Source organism: Limanda limanda, chromosome 18, assembly GCF_963576545.1.
Source record: "Limanda limanda chromosome 18, fLimLim1.1, whole genome shotgun sequence".
Classification (NCBI taxonomy): Eukaryota; Metazoa; Chordata; class Actinopteri; order Pleuronectiformes; family Pleuronectidae; genus Limanda; species Limanda limanda.
In genome coordinates, this window is record NC_083653.1 from 12,978,265 (window position 1) to 12,998,389 (window position 20,125).

At 43.9% G+C, this 20,125-nt stretch overlaps 2 protein-coding genes across 3 annotated transcripts; both read right to left on the bottom strand.

The window, feature by feature from the left end:
• Positions 1-13,236: 13,236 nt before the first annotated feature.
• LOC133024332 (E3 ubiquitin-protein ligase rnf146-like) lies at positions 13,237-16,231 on the bottom strand. Of its 2 annotated transcripts, none has more exons than XM_061091400.1 (2): positions 16,116-16,231; positions 13,237-15,491 (listed from the first exon to the last, which is right to left on the bottom strand). In XM_061091400.1, the coding sequence occupies exon 2, from the start codon at positions 15,478-15,480 to the stop codon at positions 14,419-14,421; it is 1,062 nt and encodes a 353-aa protein (XP_060947383.1). In that variant the 5' UTR covers positions 15,481-15,491; positions 16,116-16,231; the 3' UTR covers positions 13,237-14,418. The 2 variants fall into 2 exon arrangements, with proteins under 2 accessions (XP_060947383.1, XP_060947381.1); XM_061091398.1 differs by having other exon boundaries at positions 13,237-15,545.
• Positions 16,232-17,197: 966 nt separating this feature from the next.
• LOC133024895 (R-spondin-3-like) lies at positions 17,198-18,714 on the bottom strand. Its single transcript, XM_061092057.1, has 5 exons — positions 18,627-18,714; positions 18,076-18,267; positions 17,704-17,844; positions 17,463-17,609; positions 17,198-17,388 (listed from the first exon to the last, which is right to left on the bottom strand). Exons 1-5 carry the CDS (start codon positions 18,712-18,714, stop codon positions 17,198-17,200), a joined length of 759 nt encoding a protein of 252 aa, XP_060948040.1.
• Positions 18,715-20,125: the final 1,411 nt, after the last annotated feature.

Genomic DNA, 20,125 nt, shown 5'->3' on the forward strand with positions numbered 1-20,125 from the left:
AAGATATTGTCATTAGACTGAAGAAAGAGGTCAAATTGAGATTTCAGATCTAGGTTTGTGTTTCAGGGGTTTGCAGAAATACACAGAAAAGGACTGAACTGTCTGTGGTACTCTTTGAAAAGTATGCCAACCAACAACTTTTTTTTTTATCTCTCTTCCATGTATTGGTCTTTACAGTGTTTTAAGGTCATCGATCCTTCCGCCCCTCACTGATAACCCCCGCTGTGACCTCTGACAGAAAAGTGGAAAAGGGAAATTTCCATTTAAAATACGCCTGTGGACATTTAGCCGCCCTCGTCATGGCAGCCATTGATCTGGAGCGTGGGCTGGAGCACAGAGGCCGAGGCTGGGGACAAGAGAGGCCAGAGCTGACGGACAACTTCGACTCAGAGATGCAGGAGTGGGAAGATCAGCTGCAGGACATCCAGAAGAAAATCGAAGAGGTACTGATGAAAGCGTGATCTCGAGCTGCCACTTGCTCTTAAATGTCTGACAATGCACACTGTGTTGGAATGATGACACATTAAACACAGGAGCTGGAGCTATGCAATGTTCACTCATTTTGGATTAGTGGACAGTGTGCGACACTGAATTGAAGTTAGTGTTTTAAGATTCCTTCCCGCTCAATCCAACTTCAAAGGTTTGACAAAGGTCAAATTCAGTAAGACCCTGTGTTTATTAAAAATTATGTTCTTTGTCTTAAACTGTCAAATTAAATAATTCAGGTCTCGACCAACAAGTTACAGAAATATAACTGCATAAAATCACTTAGATCAATTAAGAGTTTGGTTTGACAGTGATTCTCCAAGATAACACTGTTTCACTGGGGTGTGACGACATGCTAATGGTTGTGTTCACAAGTGATTCCGTATTGCCTATAGTGCTTAAAGCGTGTTAATTTGTGTAATATGTGTGTATGTGCATTGTGTGTGTGTGTGTGAGTGTGCGCTTGAGCTCGATAACAAGCTGCCAACAGATCATAGACTCACTCAACCTAGTGGCCTTGTTACGGCAATGATACAGACAAATGTTAACAAGCTAATTAAACTGTGTTGCGCTGACAGACATGCTGAACGCTGCACACACACATAGGCACACACACACACACACACAGTCAGAGGCACACACACACAGGCACACACACACGGTCTGAAAGTGGATACTAAAGGAAGTATCGAAGGCTGTGATGGGAAACAGATGCTTGTTCAAAGTAGAATAACATGCGCTGCTCATAAATAAAGGTCTTTAGATACAGTAGTTGTTGTTGAATATTATGTTTGCACCTAGTAATGTACAATGTGTGAAAAAGTAGCCAATTAGCAGAAAATCAGCTAGAGTTTGCTAATGTTTTGTCCCGTTTTCATTTTCCAGTTGTACAATGAAGTTCAGGCCCGCAGAGGAGCCAACGACAACGCCACTGACAACCAGAGGAATGGCAGCGAAATGGAGTGTGGCCTGGCACACCACAGCAATGGTCTTTTTGTGCCGGCCCATCACAGCCAGAATCACCCTGGAGCTCCGCCTGTGCCGCATCACTATAGCAACGGCTGCAACTACAACCCCAACGGGTACAGGTACCCCCCGAGTCATCAGGAAAGCTACGGTTACTGCCAAGGAAACGGCGTCTCAGAGATCGGGGACTTGCTGCAGGATTATTTGGGACAGGGGAAAGAAATAAGCCGGAAGACCAATGGAGCTCGCCACGTGGTGAGTGAAGGAAAAGCATTTCTGACCATTTCCCTGGCTTATGCCTCATTCTCTTGGCATTTGCACATCTGAAGAAACCAGATAGGACTAGATGATATGAGTCAGGAACATATTGATTACAGTAAGCTGGTTCCTCCAAGTCTGCTTACACAGACGGGTTATTAGATACTAGTAAGTTCCACATACTTTCAGCCAACTCTTGCGCATTCCTAACTCCTGACAGAGCAGTTTGGAAATGAGACAAGATGTTAAACTGTTTCCGGGTCCACATAAGATGCCATGTGCCCTGGCAACATTAGTAGGTCAGTAAGGTTATATCGAGCGATGATAGAGGGTCAGTCGCTGTTCAGGTTTGGTGAGGGGCAGAAAGAGAAACCATCCAGTCATCCTGAATGATACTCTAAGTTAAACCTACAGATACGCAGTGGTTGATATGGTTGATATGGACTAATACCGATTTTTCTGTCTTAGCACTTCAGTGACACGATCAAGGTGAGCCAGGACACCCATGCACACGAAAACGAGTTGAGAAGGAGATATGAAAATGACAGGTACGAGGTTTCATCAAATTCACAAACATTTCAATTTTAAAATGACCCATCAATCTTATTTTGCTTGTTTATGATTCGGTTTTTCTTTTAATGTTTATGTTCCTATAGGATTGGTCAAGAGCAGTTTCGGGACAGTTTTGAGGCGACTGAAAACAGAAAGAACCAAGTGTCTCGCCTGAAGGGCTACCCTCGCAGAGAGAGTTCCCCCAACAAGGAAAACACAGGTGCCAAGCCTCCTCTGGGACAAAGGGATGCCCCTGCTGCACAATCGCGCTCCCAGCTCCCACTTAAGACTGTCGAATCCCCAGCTCTGGACAGGAAGTGCTTCGGTCCGGGCGTCCTGGGAGACAGAAAGTGCGGCAGCCCCTCTGTTCTCAGGAAGTTTGGAGCCATGCTGCAGGAAAACGAGGGCAAAACTCTCACCGAATCAGGGGTGGTGACCCAACAGGGACTGGAGCCAAAGTGCCCCACCCCCGTCTGTCAGCGCAGAGCTCAGGGAGCCGCTGCAGTCGCCGGCAGGGCGCCCGTGCGTATGCCTGCCCACAAATGCCAAGCGGATTCTGATGTGCTGACAGCAGATTTAGAGCCGAGCCAAGAACGGGGGTTAGTGTCAGATTCTGGAAGACATAACCATAAAGATCAGAGGGGAGGCTACGGCACTTCTAAAGGATCTCATCCCAGTCCTCAGCCGTCCCACAGGAGATCACAGGTGGCGGGGAGCCCAAAGATTAGACCCAGGACGAACAGTGGGGCAGAACGAGATGGAGGAAGGAAGCCTGCGCCCCAACATGTGGAGCCCAAAATGGACCACAGGGTGTCAAGTTCTTCCTCTGGACCTCAGAGGATTCAGAGGGGTGGGTTAGCGGGACAGGAGTTTCCAGGTTGTGGCCGAGTGAGGGATGAAGGACTCATGGAGCTGCTGGACATGCTGGACATCCAACATGAGTTCAGCTCCAGTCACAGAACAAGTTACACAGCTCACAGCAGACAGGAGCAGCAGGTAGGTTCTTTTCTGCCTCACCATTGGATTAAATCCAACCTCTCCTTGACCCCAAACGTTATCGAAGTAGCCATTAAATTACATGTTTCTGTCCAGGTAAATCCAGCCGAGTCGTCTGCAGAAAACTCGAGGTGCTTCTCTCGTCCTGCACGGCCAGCCAACCAGCGGCCTCCGTCCAGATGGGCCAGCCGCGCCCCACCCGCCTTAATCACCGCCCCATCAGGCCCAGTGTATCGCCCCCCAAGCCCAATGACCAGAACCCCAAGCCCAGGCCTGAAGCATCGACCTGCTCTCTCCTACTCCCGTCAGACTGAGACTGTCATCATGTGATAGCTTTCCATCTCAGTAAAGCTTGAACCCTCCCCAGGAAAACCCCTCAACCAACACGCTCTTTGTAAATAGCGAGGACTTGCTCTGGTAAAGTGCTTTTACGAGAGAGTGGCGGCGAAGTGCTTCATTTCACCTCTATGCTGCGTTACGAGGATTGAAACACATCCGCGACATGCTCCAGTGTTGCTGTGGCTTTTTGCTTCTTCTGTGCCTAACATTAGTCGACTGATCCCTCTCTCCTCATCGTTTTTGTATTGCGTTTAAGGTGTTTTCTGTACAAAGAGATTTAGCATGCTCCCCTAGATTGAGGGTGCATGCTCATGTGTTTAATTCTCATTGTTGCCTCGATGAATCAAATTCAACATGGCCAAGAGTAGGAGTGGGTTAATTGGCAACTGTGTTCCAAGCAGCAAACCTGCTAACTGTCAACTACAGTGTGTTTTACTGTATCATATTGTCAAAGTAATATATTTAAGATGTTCAAATACCAGCTGTGAAATACGGATATGCCTTTAATGTTTTTTGTTTTCTTGGTAATAAATATGAAAGTGCTTCGAATTAAAGACTCTGTCTTCTCTCCATTGGAACATTGCATTGTGCTGCTCTACTGATGATGGCCCGTGCTCCTGGGTGTTGATGATTTACTGCAGGTCGTCCCTATGGATATTTGACACCAGCAACTCCCTGCATGCCGGAGCAGTGGCGGCTCAAGTTGTGTTGCCTTTGCAAAGGGGTTAAGTGTGCGCAAACTTCTACACATCATCTGCTTCAAACATCACTTGAGGAACTGCATGATAAAATGTGTCCTCTACAGATTGTCCTCTTCATACAGAGATTTTTTATGCGTTTACGTTATAAAGCACTTGAATTCTGTAGAATAAAGACTATTTCTAACTAAACATTTGTCACACCTAATATGCTGTTAAGTGCACAGCACCGTGTTGGTACAGGAGAAGGTATGCTACCCGTCGTTACCAGGATATCCAGTGTGTGGCACAGACAGTGATTTTGAATCACGAGGGATCACTTTTCATGCTCTGTGTTTCTCGCCTCATATAAGACTGCACCGACGACCTCTGGCTTCCCTGACACCTCCTGTTCCGTGGAAAGGGGCCGGAACACATGCTCACACTCTTTCAATTCACACATGTACAAGGAAATATAAATGTCAGTTATACGAGCACACATATGCACAGATGCAAATGTGCATGCTGTGCCACTAATAAACACACACACTGTCTCCTGGCAGAGGTAACTAAGGTGTGAAAAGTCATGTTAAGGCTGGGCGGGCGTGCGGAAGTCCCTCGGCCCCATGATGCCTCATCCCTGTCACCCAACCTCTTAGTGCTATGTTGCACATCAGACAGAAATAGAAAGCGTGACGTGTGTTTTGGTGCCAGAAATCTTAGCCTGCTGTCTTTAGGGATATAAAAAAAGAGTGGGAGGAGGAGGAGGAGGGGGTGTTGGTTCCTCTCTAGTTGTTTATTTTGTCTTGCTTCTGCCTCCAAAATCAGATATTAAATAGGTAATATCAATTAATGATTTTATTTGCTCCCATCTGCTTCATTGTAATAGCCGTGAAGGAGGTTATGTTTTCACATATTTCTGTCTATTTGTCGGTCGGATTACGAGAAATAAAAGCTTCTGCACACTTTCTTGTACTTTTTAATTATGTGGAGGGATGGGGCCTGAGACGAAGTCTACGTTTTGATGATGTTTAAGCCATCAAAATCATTTATTTATGTTATCAGACCACTTGCTTTTTTACCTCCACCATGGAGGTAATGCCTCTGTCCATTTTTTGGTTGGTTATTTTGTTTATTTGTCAGCAAGCATTATGCAAAACTACTAGACTATCACCACAAAACTTGGTGGAAGGATGAGGTATGGGTCAGGGGAAAACAAATGATATATTGGTGCACATCCGGATCAGGGGGTAGATCCAGGAATTTTGGGTTTGACTTTCTTTAACCATGAGGATTGGGTGTTTTTGACATTTTTACCTCTTCACCACTACCTAGGGAATAATTCATAGATTTTGGTGAAAAACATTATGGATGAGTGCAAATTGTTGTGACTTGATAGAATGTAAGGAGACTGTTGGGCCTTGGTGTATATATTGTAGTTATTTTAGTGTAAGTGTTAATCTGATTCAAAGGTGTGTGTGTGTGTGTGTGTGTGTGTGTGTGTGTGTGTGTGTGTGTGTGTGTGTGTGTAAATGAGAGCCCATCTTACAGGTTGGCACCTCCTTAGGGTGCGTGTGAGTATATTTACAAGGCATCCTGTTGGCCATCACTCCTCTGTCCTCATCAGGCCTTCTGTTTACTCTTGATTAGCGGCCTTTTGTATGATCCGACTCCTCCACAAGAGAACCACGGTGTAAAGTGTGAAAATGATTTTGACCAGTTCTGTGATGTTTCCCTTTCCACTACTCCCCTGCTTGGCTGTGGACACTCCGACACAGTGTGTGGCAGAGCTTGGCACAGCATGTCCTGCACTGGACGGGCTATTCATGAGAGCAGCGACAGACATATGACAGAGAGCGAAAGAAAGAGAACACAAGAACAGACAGCTGAACTGTAGCCATGGCTCCCGTGACGTCAGCAGGCCAAGTTATCGCAGCCACTTCAACCCCGAAGGAGGTAACACCCAACAAAAAATAGTTTAAGCGTCAGCAGGAGAGACTTCCAGGGAGTTGCACAACTTTTATTTTATGGTCTTGAATGCCAGTGCTGCACAGCTCTACTGCACGACAATTCTCCCCGATCTGTACACAGTGCACCCTGCTGCGGACTTATTCATGACATCTGGGTACAGGCAGCATCTGCTCGAACGCTTTTGATCGGGCCAAGGTTTATGATATTTAGATGAGTTATAAAAGGGAGGGCTTGAGTATGTGTGTGCACGTATGTATAGATGTGAATGGCAGTGTGCTGCCATCCTGTGCACGTGTTTCACATGAAATCGGCAAAGACCAATAATATTGATATTCAACATATAAATCCAACAAACAAAAATAACCAAAGTGCTACATGTGGTTGATTTTGGATGATGTTAGTTGATGCAAGCACTCAGGAGGCAGTGACAGAATTTGGGCATTCCTTATTGTAATTCAGATTGTTAATTTAAAATTGTGTTAAACTGACTAATATCTCCATCTAGAATAGGTCAGGCTGATGTGAGGCTTGTAATGAACCTTTAAATATATGACGGTAATGCAGCATTACAAGGGGATTTCATATAAGTACTACCATACACATTTAAGTTTCTGTACATTAATTAATATTTGGGAGATGTTTGTTGTAAAACTGAGGTGATCAGACTGATCTGCTACATAACTTTGGGTTTTCTGAGTTTAGTCCAAATCAAGACCGATAGAACATGTAATATCCTCGGACGAGATCAGTTACCATTTGAAAGTCTGTAACTAGATACTGATTAACTGGTAACTGTATTAAATGAATCATTGCAAAAGTGGTCTTCATAGGCTTCTGTAGCTATAGGTGTGCTTTTAATAAGTTTTACTTTTGATATAACTAATACATATAAATATAAAATAACAAATGAATCAAATATATTAATGTTACTACACTGGAGGGGCAAGATGCTTTATGTTTTTATGTGAATAAAAACAGTATTTTTTAAGTACATTATGTGATGAGTATTATCTTATCAGTGCCCAATACAATAACTTTTTTCTGAGGCATGATATCATACATCTGGATATAGGTCCTAGCTCGCTTTATTTGGCTCTGAATATTGAAAGTTCAAAGGCACAGACAGACTCTCTGGCCTAGTTACTAGGCAGACTGGATATCCTGTCTCTTCTATACATGTGTGAGAATGAGTGTTACATTAGTCTGAACGAGCCTCTGGTGGCTGACATAACGTCTTCTCTGCCGTCCGAGGCGCGTGTGAATCTCACGCTCCTTCCTGCCTCTTCTCACCCACACCCACCTGTCCCCTGCCCCTGCCCCTGTGCCCTCTGCCCCTGTGCTGCTGCTTCTCTGCCCTGACAAGCCTCTCATTCATTGGAGGTCCACGCTGAAATCCTCAGCATGTGTCAGTTGCTGCAGCAACAGACTGAAAATAGATAGTTAACAACCAGTCGTATGTGTGCGTATGTACGCGCGTGTCATTAAACTGTGGATAGAGGACCACCCTGTTCAAAAGGTTAAACATAAAAGGGAGCAAACGACCTGAAACTGAGTTGTTTACATGCTTCTGTCAGGCCTTGCCTTTGCATTACGTACAAACCATTTCTGTCGTTAAAACTTAACACACCGAAGATGTTTGCATGTCTCAAAGATCATGCATGTTCGTGTACTTTCGAGTTCTACAGTGTTTGCATTTTTCTTCTTCTTCCCCCCTGGCATCCACCTGCACCGGACATGTGAGTGCACGGTTTTATAAAGCTGGAAAGACAGACACCTGTCATGATGTGTTGGTGATAAATGTTCTTGGAACAGCTTAGGACACAACTTGGGTGCAGACAAAGAACACCTAAAGGAACAACAACAATTGTGTCCTGCCTTAGATGTCACATGATATGTAACATTTGAAATAAGGTTTATGAAAGTTAGCTTCCTGTCAAATTCAGTAGCTGCTGATCCTACCGTTAAACACCCATATCAATAACATTTTAACGATTTCCAAGCTGTTGTTCATCACCTGAGAGTTTGACAATTTCAAATATTAATTCAACTGTCGGCCCCAGTGTGTGGTTTTAAATGCCAGCACTCCGCACGTCCGTTTTTTCACCCACTTTATACACAGAGTACCAAACGTCCCCATCTGTCGGACCGGAGGCGGTGTCACAAGGTCACAATCCGGCTCACTCTTTCTTCCTCCACCTGTTTGAACTGTCACTGTGTCTGCGTTCGTCCATTGAAAAGGCCAGCTCAAATGCCGGATGATGAGTGTGGCGGTACAAGACAAGTAGGACCATCAAGGACAGCCGGGACGACCCTAAAGGGTTCTTGAGAATTCCAGACCTCTCCATTAAAATAGAACGGGGCCCAAATATTTCCCCTTTGAAAGACAACCCGTGAGGCTCCCCTTTCAAAACAAGCGAGGGGTGTTCTCGTGGGATTAGCTGGTGTTGCCCGGCAGAGGGGACTATAGTGGTCTATTTATCTTGCGACGAACGACTTTAATTTGGAATCAGTGGAGCAGTAAGCTGGGAGCGACTACGCGGCAGACCCATTGGCCCGTGGCCCACACACGCACAGCTTAGAGGAATAATGTTGCATTCAACAACAAGGCTAAAAGAGTCGACAGTCATGGTGGCGGCTACAATGCTAACACGAGCAGGCCGGCGTGCAGTAATGTCTACCATGCTCAATAGTGTAGTGTTAGCGTGCAAACATAAGCTATTAAAAATGAAGTACAGTGGAGGCTGAACCAAAGCATTTCTAATTATGTCCTGATGATGGCGCTAGACAAAAAGTGAGAGGATCATCAGAATCCTTGCAGTTCATACTGTTGTATGGAGACATTTAATGGGGTTTTTTCTGTTGTTGTTTTACGTTTGAAGAAGTGGTCGCCATTTACCTCAACTGTATTGGATTTGGCTGCAACGCTGTTTACCCCTGAAACCCCTGTGTTTTGTGGACTCAAAACCCTTAAAATATCCAATTAAAGGTAAATTGAAGCTGGATTAAACAGGTTTCTTTCACTGTGGTAGGCTGGGATAACCACATACACCAGTTCTACAATTATAAATAGTTTCTAGAGTAGCTCCACTATACAGGAGGGATCTACAGGCTGGAATGAGAACCTGGGTTAAGGTTCCACTTTCAAGTCTCTGTGAAGAAGGATTAAGTTCTGAAAGCTGTTGTCATCACGTCTTTAAAGTGATTAAAATACTCTTATGCTCAGATTACGGTCTTTACAGAAGAGTGCTTTTCCTCTTCAGATATTGCTGCAGATTGGTGTTGACGTCTTGCTTTGCTGAGAAGGTAGGGCTTTGATGTCTTTACAATCCACTTATGAAACCATATTTAAATTCCCTCAATCTGTTGATTTTTTTTGCTCTGCACCAAATGACACACACTCAAAAATATAAGTGACCTAAACAGGCCTGAATTTTAGTTATTCTCTGAGAAAATAAGGAAGATGTTGCAAAACGCCCAATCACACAATGTTTAATAAAGTGCAAAAAAATCATCCGCCCTCTGATCTTCCCTGATTATGCCAATATGTCAATTTTTTGTGTAATCTGGTCCAAAGTTTTTGCGGAATCCTGCTTATAAACAAACTAACTAACATACAAACTGAGAGGAAAACTTGACCCTGGCAGAGTTCAAAATGAAGACAGCTGATAGGTGATTAGCTGAACTTAGCACAATGGCTAAAAAAGTGCCCCCCTCTTTTCAAAGTTTAAAAACTGTGCCAACCAAAAGGAAATTTCAAAGCTGGACTTCTCATAACATCCACGATTCTACCTTGCATGCTGTAATTTGCACAACATGTGTTGGGAAATATTTCTTAGTACATATGGTCCTCTCTCATACAGTACCCTTAATATTGAAAAATTACCGGTGCATACATTCATATCCACCACTTATTCAAATGCACAAAATTATGAAACAAATAATTTCAATATACCAACAGTAAATCATCCCCCGTAACATGATTTGGTGGAAAATGACACTTGCATGAATGACCCACCCAAACACCTCACACTATATCTGTATCTGATACAGTGCAGACAGCTCTGAGGTTCCTGCAGCAGAACAGTTATCTATACACTGTGCGGTCACACGATACTGCGATTAGAAACGGAGAATACCGACAATATCAACTTTATGATTTTAGTCATCATATTAACGACGTGGCGCCTGGCTTTTATGAACGGTGCAGTAGCAGCTGGATTAGAGAGGCGCGACACCTGATAGGCTCTAATGGTCGACGATGGTTACAGTAGGAGTGAGGTCATTCCTGGCTCCTGTATGAGTGAGATACACCGTCTGTGAATATCAGCATTATGATTAGAAATTACATAGTGCGCAAGGCATGCACAGCCTATATTCTTCTGTTTATGATTTTGATATCATTACAGCGACTGGACTGTTTTACGTATATATGTCACTGCACATTCTTTTTAATTAGGCCATTTTAAAATTGCAGTTTTGTAAGTAAACATACACTTGAGGCTGACCACCAGTCGACCTAGCCCAACGATAACAAGGTCAAACGTAATCCACACAACAACAATGCTCTACTGTGGACCTCGGGGTGGAGAGAGACGTGGGCACGACAGGACTATTCATGGAGTGATTGTAGACAGCGTGTGTATTTCCTGTAGTGTGAAGAGTTGAGCCGCAGCAGGCATTTGACCGCGTATGAGAGAGTTAAAGTGAAGCTATGCGTTTGAAAACGTATAGAAGAGCTGTCTGCCTGTCTGTCTGCGAGTTCAGCAAGGAAACTATGTCTGGCCCCTATCATATGGATGCCAGGACCCACAAGTACTCATGGCCTCTGAATCATGCACACAAGACACACACACACACACGCACTTTCTCTCCACTTTTAACTTAAAGAATCAGTGTCATTGGTCCTTCGTCGACAGCATCTAATCTGCAATATCTGCTCATCTTCACACTGTCACCACACGTCTCATGTCCCTGCCCGTCTCTCACGAAATGCTGCCCTACACATATTTATTCAATCTAAATACAGTCCCTGTTTCCATGGCATAGAAGTCTGTCCATCAGGGCGAATAACAGGCCAGCTAAGGTCATGCATATTACTGATATATCTGTATTAAGTCCAGCATGCAATCCGTTCATAACGGAAAAAGAAAACACAGGTGATGTATGATGCTCTGACTGGTGCACAAGGGGTGAGATAAAATAATGTGAACAAATAGTGGAAAATAAATTAAAGGTAATTAAGTCACCATTAACTATAATTCTTCCCCGTAGTTGTCTGTCTCCACCAACCAGCAAAGTAGCTTTACTTGTTAGTAAGATTATCCCAAAACTACTAAACTGATTTCCATCAAATTTGAGGTATGGGGACTGGGCCTGGGAAGAGGCCTTGACACTGTTTGGCCTCTGCGGAGGTATGTGGTCCCTCTGCTTTTTAATCAGGTAATAATTTAGTCTAACAACTGAATGTTAATGCCAATGGTGATGAAATTCCCTCCAGGTATCCCTCGTGGATCTCATTCACCAAACGTTAGTTCACAGTGATCTTGGCCTGTGACCTTTGACCACCAAAATAAAATCGGTTCGTCCATGTGAACCTTTGTACCAAAATTGAAGACATTATTCAAAGCAATCTTGAGACAGGACGTTTTGTGAGATCGGTGACTAATTTCTTCTTTGAGTCCAAGTAAATGTTTCTGCCAAAAATGGCAGGGATTCCTACGAGGTGTTGCTGAGATATTGTGTTAATGAGGCCAACAAACTGAAAACATAATGCTTCTAGCTACAGCTGTCACTGGTGTGGAGGCATATTCTGTATATATGCAGTTTATATATGTCAAACATTCTAAGTACTCCAAAAGTATTTAAAAGCAGAGACACATTTTGTCAGTCTACATTAAGGCCGCCTGATCGTTGAAATTACAGTGTGCACAGTTCTATTGACGCTCTGTAAAGAAACCGGCCAAAGACTGGCTCATTAAACCTTGTTTCTAATTCAAGTCACGGTGAGATTACACACAAGGAGCCTGTGGTTTTCTTTAGCTGGCAAACGCTGCTGCTCAGCTGCTTCGGTGGAACTCATCTTGTTTTGAGCAACATCTCAGCTTTACACAAACCCGTTTATTTCAATCTGCAACACTCACTGTGTAGCAAGTGGCCAAAGTCCCACAGTCCCTCAATGTTGAATAAGATAAACCACAAGGCAGTAAGAATAGCAACTGCTTTATGAAAGAGGGGGTGAGTAAAAAAGTTAGTGCTCATGTTGTTGAAAGATAAATTAGTTTAGAGAACTAACCGCTTTCTCTGTACATGTCTACAAAACTGCATTAGTAAGTTAAAATAATTTAATGTAGAATAAGGGAGACACTGGCTTTCTAATTCAGTTTCTGATGTCACACCCAAGACATTTGTTTAGAACCCAAAGAGATTCATAAACGCAACTGTCTGCAAGGATCTTCTTTAGTTAACATGAATATTCAATAGTATGATCGAACGGAAAAAATAGAATGATATGATACAGGATGTATAGTAAATCAATGTAAAACAAACAATTGTCAAGTCTCAAAACCATAGACATTCCTTTTGACTCTTAGTTGTCATTGAAGTTCTATAGATTTCACATTTCTTTGTGTTGAATCATCTACAACTGCAGATAGAAGGGAATTTTAAGTCAAATGTAATTATACTTTTTTTGACATTTTGATATCTTGCTGAGAGGTTCTTGCTAATCTTTCGGCAAAAACCTTTCCTTAAATTAACCACTTTAAACATTTATTCTTAAGTACTATGTCCGCACAAATGACATGTCTTACTACCAACAACATATCAACTATCAGTTTGTTTGTTCTGTTTGCATTGGTCTCAAAGAGGGCTACTTAATTGGTGCAACAGCGACATCCTGTGGACTCTGAAGGAACACTGCATTTAGAGTGAAATCTCAACCCACATTGTAACACAATCCACTGTGTATTCCTCAATTTAAACAGACAGACAATTTGTGTTTTCAAATCATAACACTTTTAATACGCTGACAGAAACACCACAGGGGCAACAGCACACAGACAGAAGACCGTTTAAGGTCATTCAGACAGTAAGACACCGACTATGACGAGTTCACAGTTAAAATAATAGCAGCTAGAGCAGAAGGAGAAGAAAACAGAGCCTGCGAGGACAGCTCGAGCTCTTCCAAAGTACATGTCAGTGTCAGTGCGTTGATAGTGGCCCTATTGAGAGTAGACATAGAGATCCAAATGTGTCCCTCTACATATATAGAGCTGAATATTTCCAGTGGTTCTGCCAGTAGCCTTTGAGCACCCAACACCAGTCACACCAACAGAAAACACACAAGTTACTATTCAAACAAGACTTGTACACTAAAAGTAAGAGAACTCAAAGACAAACACACACACATACACACACACATTCCATTTTAAATAGTTAATCATTGGATCCTAATCAAAACTTCATTACTTCAATAAACCAAAATCAGTAAAGCAGGAAATCTGTTCTACCATCTGTAAGTGGTACATACGGTGCTACAGTGAAACTCTTATATTATCACTCCACACAGAAAATCAAACAGGAGGTAAGGGGAGCACAGAGAACACAGAGGGACTAGTTTTGTTGTATTGCGCTGTCACACACTGACATTAACGCAGTGACGGGTGGTAGTTTGTTTTGACACCCGTCAAAAAGGTGATAGAGTTTCTCACAGCCCTTTTAGCCTGTTAACAAGACTGTTGCAGAGAGGGAAGCCTGATATCTCTACATGTATCAGAGTGCTGCCCAAAACTAGTTTTAGAAGTCTTAAACAAAAAAGTGAAATGTTGTGTTAAAGGTCCAATGAAATGGCTGTAATAGAGTAACTGTTTTTGGAGCATGACAAAGACAACCACAGGTTTCAGATATGCACTGTGGACTGTGCAGTTAGTGGATTTGTTGCTGTTGTGAACGTGTCTGTGTTGCACATGTGTGAAAGGCAAACTGAGTAAACTCCGTAATCAATTCTCTGGGTTTTACCCGGATGTCTGAAAACAGCTCAAATGACAGAAACACTACTACAATGATGGATTTTTCATTCCAAAGGACCTTTAAAAGATGCATAATAGATTTTTTTGCTGAACTGATTAGTTTAAGGTCTGTTATCCGGAGGACAGACGCCATTGTTCAGTGGCAGTCACACCTCTGTCACAGTGCACTGTCCATCGGGACTACGTGAGCGGAGGCTGGGAGCGGAGTTGGAGGGTCCGCCCCGGGGAGGCATTCTGGCTGGCTGGTCCTCTCTTAGCGGCCTTTGTCTAAGTCTTCGCCGTGGAACCGAAGCTGCTCTCCCTCTCTCGCTCTCCGTTTCTTCGTCACTCTCGCTGTTGCCAGATGCATACTCGTACGTCTGGAGCTCATCGTCTCCTTCCACCTCTTCCCCCTCTGGCTCGCTTATTAGGAGCTGGGAGAGAGAGTCTTCAATGGCTGAGAGTGAGGGAGAGAAAGGACTTGTGAGGTGGCGCCCCAGGAGGGTCGGAGGTCTAACAGGGGGGAGAGACAAAATGCCAAAGGATGGAGGCTGTGATTGTCCTGCAGTGTCTGATCCATCGGCCGAGCTGACGCGTTCTATTGCAGCTGGCGGGACAATGGGTGAAGCAGGGGTGGCTGGAGGATCAGGGTCTAACCTCAGTCCTGCCACACCCTTCTTGGGGATATCTACAGCGTCCCGCTTTATCTTGCGCCTGCGACCGTGCTCATTGCGGCGATACTGCACCATGTTCTCCAGGTCGGCCACATACAGAAACCCTGCAATCAGCATCTCTGTGCTCTTCTTGCCCCTGGAAAAGGCCTCCTCCAGCTCGCGGGTGGTCCTCTCATCGTACTGCCACCAGCCGTTGCGCCCTTCATAGTACCATGCAGAGTCTCCACGGGAACCGCCCCCTGTGCCGCCACTTCGGCTCACCCCTGAAGCTGCCTCTTTCAGTTCTTCAGGCGAGAGGAGAACTGGCCGCTCCAGGAAGTCCTCGGGCACTTCCTGTCGGCAGAGAGCACAACGCTTGCTGTGCCAGGACGCACCTTTCACACACAGGAAGCAGAAGACGTGGCAGCAGGGGAGGCGCACAGGGTGGACGCAGCTCTGCAGGCAGATGGAGCACTCCGGGTTGGTGGTGGTGGTGTTGGAGGAGTCAGGGGCACAAGTGTCTCCCACTTCCTCTATGAGCTTGGTAGGAGCCTGGACGTTCACTGGGCGGTCCATCTCTCCACAGCCTGTCATGCAGCAGAGAAACACGACTGTCACAACCCGTCCGATTGGCTGCTGTGCTGTTGAACATATTAAACGGAGTGTCAATAAACACGAGTGTGTCTCTGGCCCTGATCGCACTGGACATGCGCTGCTCTGTTGACAGTTTCTGGAGAAACGCCCTCATGTGCCCACAAAGAGAACTACATCGTGTTATTATGCTAACATCCAATAGCACTATTTACATCAGTAACAAATGACAGTTACGAGTCAGGATCAAGTGTCTGACATAAACAAACAGTTGGGTCCAGAAAATACCATAATAATACCCCCCCCCCCCTCCCCCCCCTCCTAGGTTTGACAGAGTAAATGATACACACGCAGCTGGCTTATTGCTAAGCTAACGTTAGCTGACTAGCTACCTTACTGGCTGCTATAGCTGTTATTTAAATTCACATGTCATACACTGATGCTAGAAGCTGCTCTGTTTGTTGTGAAGTAACATTAGAGCTAACACACTTCACAGCGAAGGTCGAGCATTCACCTCACGATAAGCTAACAACACCTAGTCTAGCAGTAGCATGTTGAGCTAGCCTGTTAGCTTTCAGAGCGTTTGCTGGCTACGTTAATCTCATATGAGCACACGTTACCTTCGAGACGTTTCCTTAGCTGAACTGCAGCCGGAGAGATTTATGTTTAGATCCAGAGTTGTTGTGTCCGCCAGGTTGTGACTGACCGCGTCGCAGCTGGAGCTCTGATCCTCAGTTATGGCCGAGCCCAGCTGATCTCAGTGCGCCTGGATGGGCCTCGCTCCTGCTCACAGTGCCCGTCCACATGTTCTGTAGATCTAAAATATTACAGCGATGATAGACGCTCAATGACAGAGAAGGAAGTTTCACTAGTTTGCGAAAAAGTGAAAACGTTAAAGGAAGAAGCTGACACCGCCTATGACTTCGTTCAATGTGTATCTTCTAAGATTCAAACTACCACTAATCAGTATTACTTCCATTCTCATTCATTCATTCTACCCAGGAAAATATATTTTTATTATAGTTCATCATTTATATTTTAGGTGTAGATTTTATGATGACCGTAGCTTTATAACATTTTATGCACTGTATTATTTATTTATACAGTGCATATTATTTGAGCATGGTCAGAGGGAGCATGTGACCCAAGAATTCCATTACCAGCAACTGATGTATTTAATTGTTGTGCACATGACAAATAAAGTCTTGAAGTCATCTCACCAATTTATTTGCATTCTGTTTATATACACCCACATACATATTATCAAAATCAAATGACCCCTACCAAAAATATTTGAGATTTATGCAAATTCTATATATATTTATTTTGCATGTATATTTATACATGCACCCATGTATTCTTGGCCTGTACTGGATATATTTGTAGATATTCTAGTCCAGTTTGGTCATGAAGAGCTAAGGACCCAAAAATATTTTCTTCAACATTTTATTGCAAGCAAGAAAACAGTGAGAATGAGTCAAAAAATAGCCACCACCGGTATCACTCAAGCACATGGCTGCAATGGCAGGAACATCAGCAAATCCATCCATCCTTTTGTTAACTCACACTCAAATGCAATTTTACTTTTTTACAATTGACAATAACATTCCATATTTACATTTCAATCCAAAAAGAAATGTGCAATAAACAGGTAAATATCTCTGGAATTTTAACAAATTATTGATACATTCTCTGCCTCATGTCATGACAGTCCACTTGGTCTCTTTTTGATGACACACTTCCTGATCTCAGACACATGTGGACATCGGTCCCCGACACATGTGGACCGCGGTAGTTGTCGGGTGCGTGTTTCCTCTCCCCTCCTATTGGCCCGCAGGCTCTTTTTCTGAATACACGGACCCCACTTTGTCCATTCCCCAACCCCAAATTGTACTAGAGGAGATACCAAAGATTAATATAACACTAAGTGGCAGGAGGAGATAGAAAATGGAAGACCACACTCTCACCTTGAGGGGTGCACTGCATGAGCTGCACATCGGGCTCTGATCCACTGGGGCAGTTATGGTGGCACTGCCCGTGGAGAAAGTATAAATCAGCTTGACACCTCACACACTCGTTTATCTTCACACACACCTCACAGCCCGCAGGGCACTCTGGAGACAGAGGGACACAAACATCATACAATGGGCTGTAGTTCCCTGATTTGGGTGATACACTGAATAACATGCGACAGTGGCAGTGTCTCACCTGTGCACTCTCGCAGGGCTGTGTTTGCAGTCAGCCCATTCGGACAGCTATTTCCACATTTTCCTCGGAAAAGGAAGTGGTCCGGATGACAGCGAGTGCAGAAGGTTTCACTGAAACAGAAAGCGCAGTCCTCTCGGCACCCTGCAATGGAGTGAACCTCGGTTAGAGCAGCGACCACTGAAAAAAGATGGAGATCTTAGTTTCCTTTCCTGAGCACAAACTGAAGGTATCGCAAACTTCACACAGGGTTTTAACCCAGGTGAGTTAAGACAGTTCATCTCTTCTTAATAAGTTCAGCACACGACTAATCAGCATCAAAACCATCTATCACAGCCCTTTCCACCACTCCGACATGCATCCATGGGTACTTACTGGTGCATGTGTTAAATTGTGGCGAGCGCTTGTCGTAGTGACCCCTGGGGCAGGAGGACAGACAGGTGCCCCTCTGCCTCATCCCGTCCAGCTCCAGGTGGAAGAAGAGGCGAGGTTTACAGGACAGGCAGCCATTCAGGGCCGAGCACGATGCACAACCTGCCGGACACAGTCTGGCCACTGAAGAGCTACCTGTTATAGCAGATGAGGACATGAAGGAATGACTAGAATAACACTGAGTAACAGTGAGTTGTATATTCTTCTTCTATGAAATAACTTTGTGACTCATTTACAGGGTGAAATTCTAAAGGCAACTTGGCTGTTATTAAACAAAGCCAAGCTCTGAAATCTGTAGTGTGAAAGTGGGTAAAAAGAAATGGAAATCTGACCATACTGTTCCCTGAAAACACACGTATTGTCTCCACATGTTGTGTCTACTCTTTACCATCTTCGAAGAAAAACTTGTGGCAAGTTAAGGCACATTTAATAAGAGCCATATCAAAGAGTAGTATTGAAGAAGTGGAAATGACAAGACATGCTTGACTACTTACGTCTGTATCGCAGAATATTTGTGTTGTCTGCGCCTCTTGCAAGATCCATGAAGTGCAGAATCCACAGGAAAAATAACTGTATCCGCATTTTCCTTCAGCACAGCATTGATCCAGTCTGCAATGACACCTCGCCTCACATCCCAAATCCCATGATGTGCATTTGTATTTAAAAAAACGGAATATCTCCGGCTTCAGCTGTCGAAGACTCCAGTGTGGGTTATAGGCAGCAGCCCAATGCACAAATATTTTCCCGATGAAAGAAACCCCACGTGCATTCCATGCGATCACTCAGGCTGGCAGAATGCCATGAAGAATGCAAACAGAGGAGAAACCATCATATGACAGTCGCAACCCAGAGCTGATGTAAAGTTTGGGTAAGTAGCTGTGAGCTCGTCTCTGGATCACCCACCCACACACCCACCCACCCACAAACACACCTTCCTTCTCCGTGTTAATCTTTTCTCTCCACTCAAAAATGTGTTTTGCTTAACGTTAGTTCACACGGATGTTTGACCTTCACTGTGCTGAATTTAACATGAGAAAGTGGTTTTCGGATTTAACACGTGTACAACTGAGGATGAGGAAATCTGTACACTCCGCAGAGAGAAGGGGCATTTTAAGAGAAGTATATGTCATTTCAAGGCTTTTCAACAAGTTAATAGTATCTTTTAGATTGTGTTAAAATGTGTGACAATATTTAATGAATCCCACGCAACGGAAATTGTGGCTTCAGCTCGGAGGGTTTGTTTGCACTTGATTTTAACAACATAATACAGACTATGGTTTGAATATCACTATTTTGTCAATTACAATGCCTTTAAAATTACCTATTTAGTGCCAAACCCCTAACAGCCTCTAGGAAGTTAACCTGCCAGGTGGTTCACTGTGCATGTTTAGAAAGTTCATGTATAACAACATTAAAAGAACAAACCTCTTCTTTAAATCACTGGTAAATCTAATAGCACACATGGTGTGACTGAAAACTAATTGAAAGGACTCTGTTTTTGTCGGCACATCATGGCAACATCAACACCTTCTTCTCAAAGTCTCCTCATACAGGCTGCATGAAGTCACTGTGATGGAGTCATAGAGGAAAAACTAAAAACAGAAACCTCCAATGCAGGAAAAACTGCAAAACCTTTTACTGTTCTGTAAAAGAAAGCTAGAACAGTAGAGAGTGATTTGGCTACAGTACTTTTCAACAAGAGGTGGAGGTGTCAGGAAGGACGGGTGATTCCCACAGAAGTGCTGGGATGTGATGAAAGCTCCAGCCCTCCAGTGATTTGTTGTGTGTATAATCGTCTGTTTTGGGAACTCTGTGATTCTTCCTCCACTTCTCCAAAACAACCCTCCAGAGTTCCTCTTCGTGCAGAAAGCTTTTCCTGGCATTGATTTTCCTCTGCAATCTGTGCTTTGTTCCACATCTTTTCAGAGCCTGTCACTTCTCATACTGTCAAAAAAATCCCCTGATTTGCTCAAAAAGGCTGAATTTATTGTTT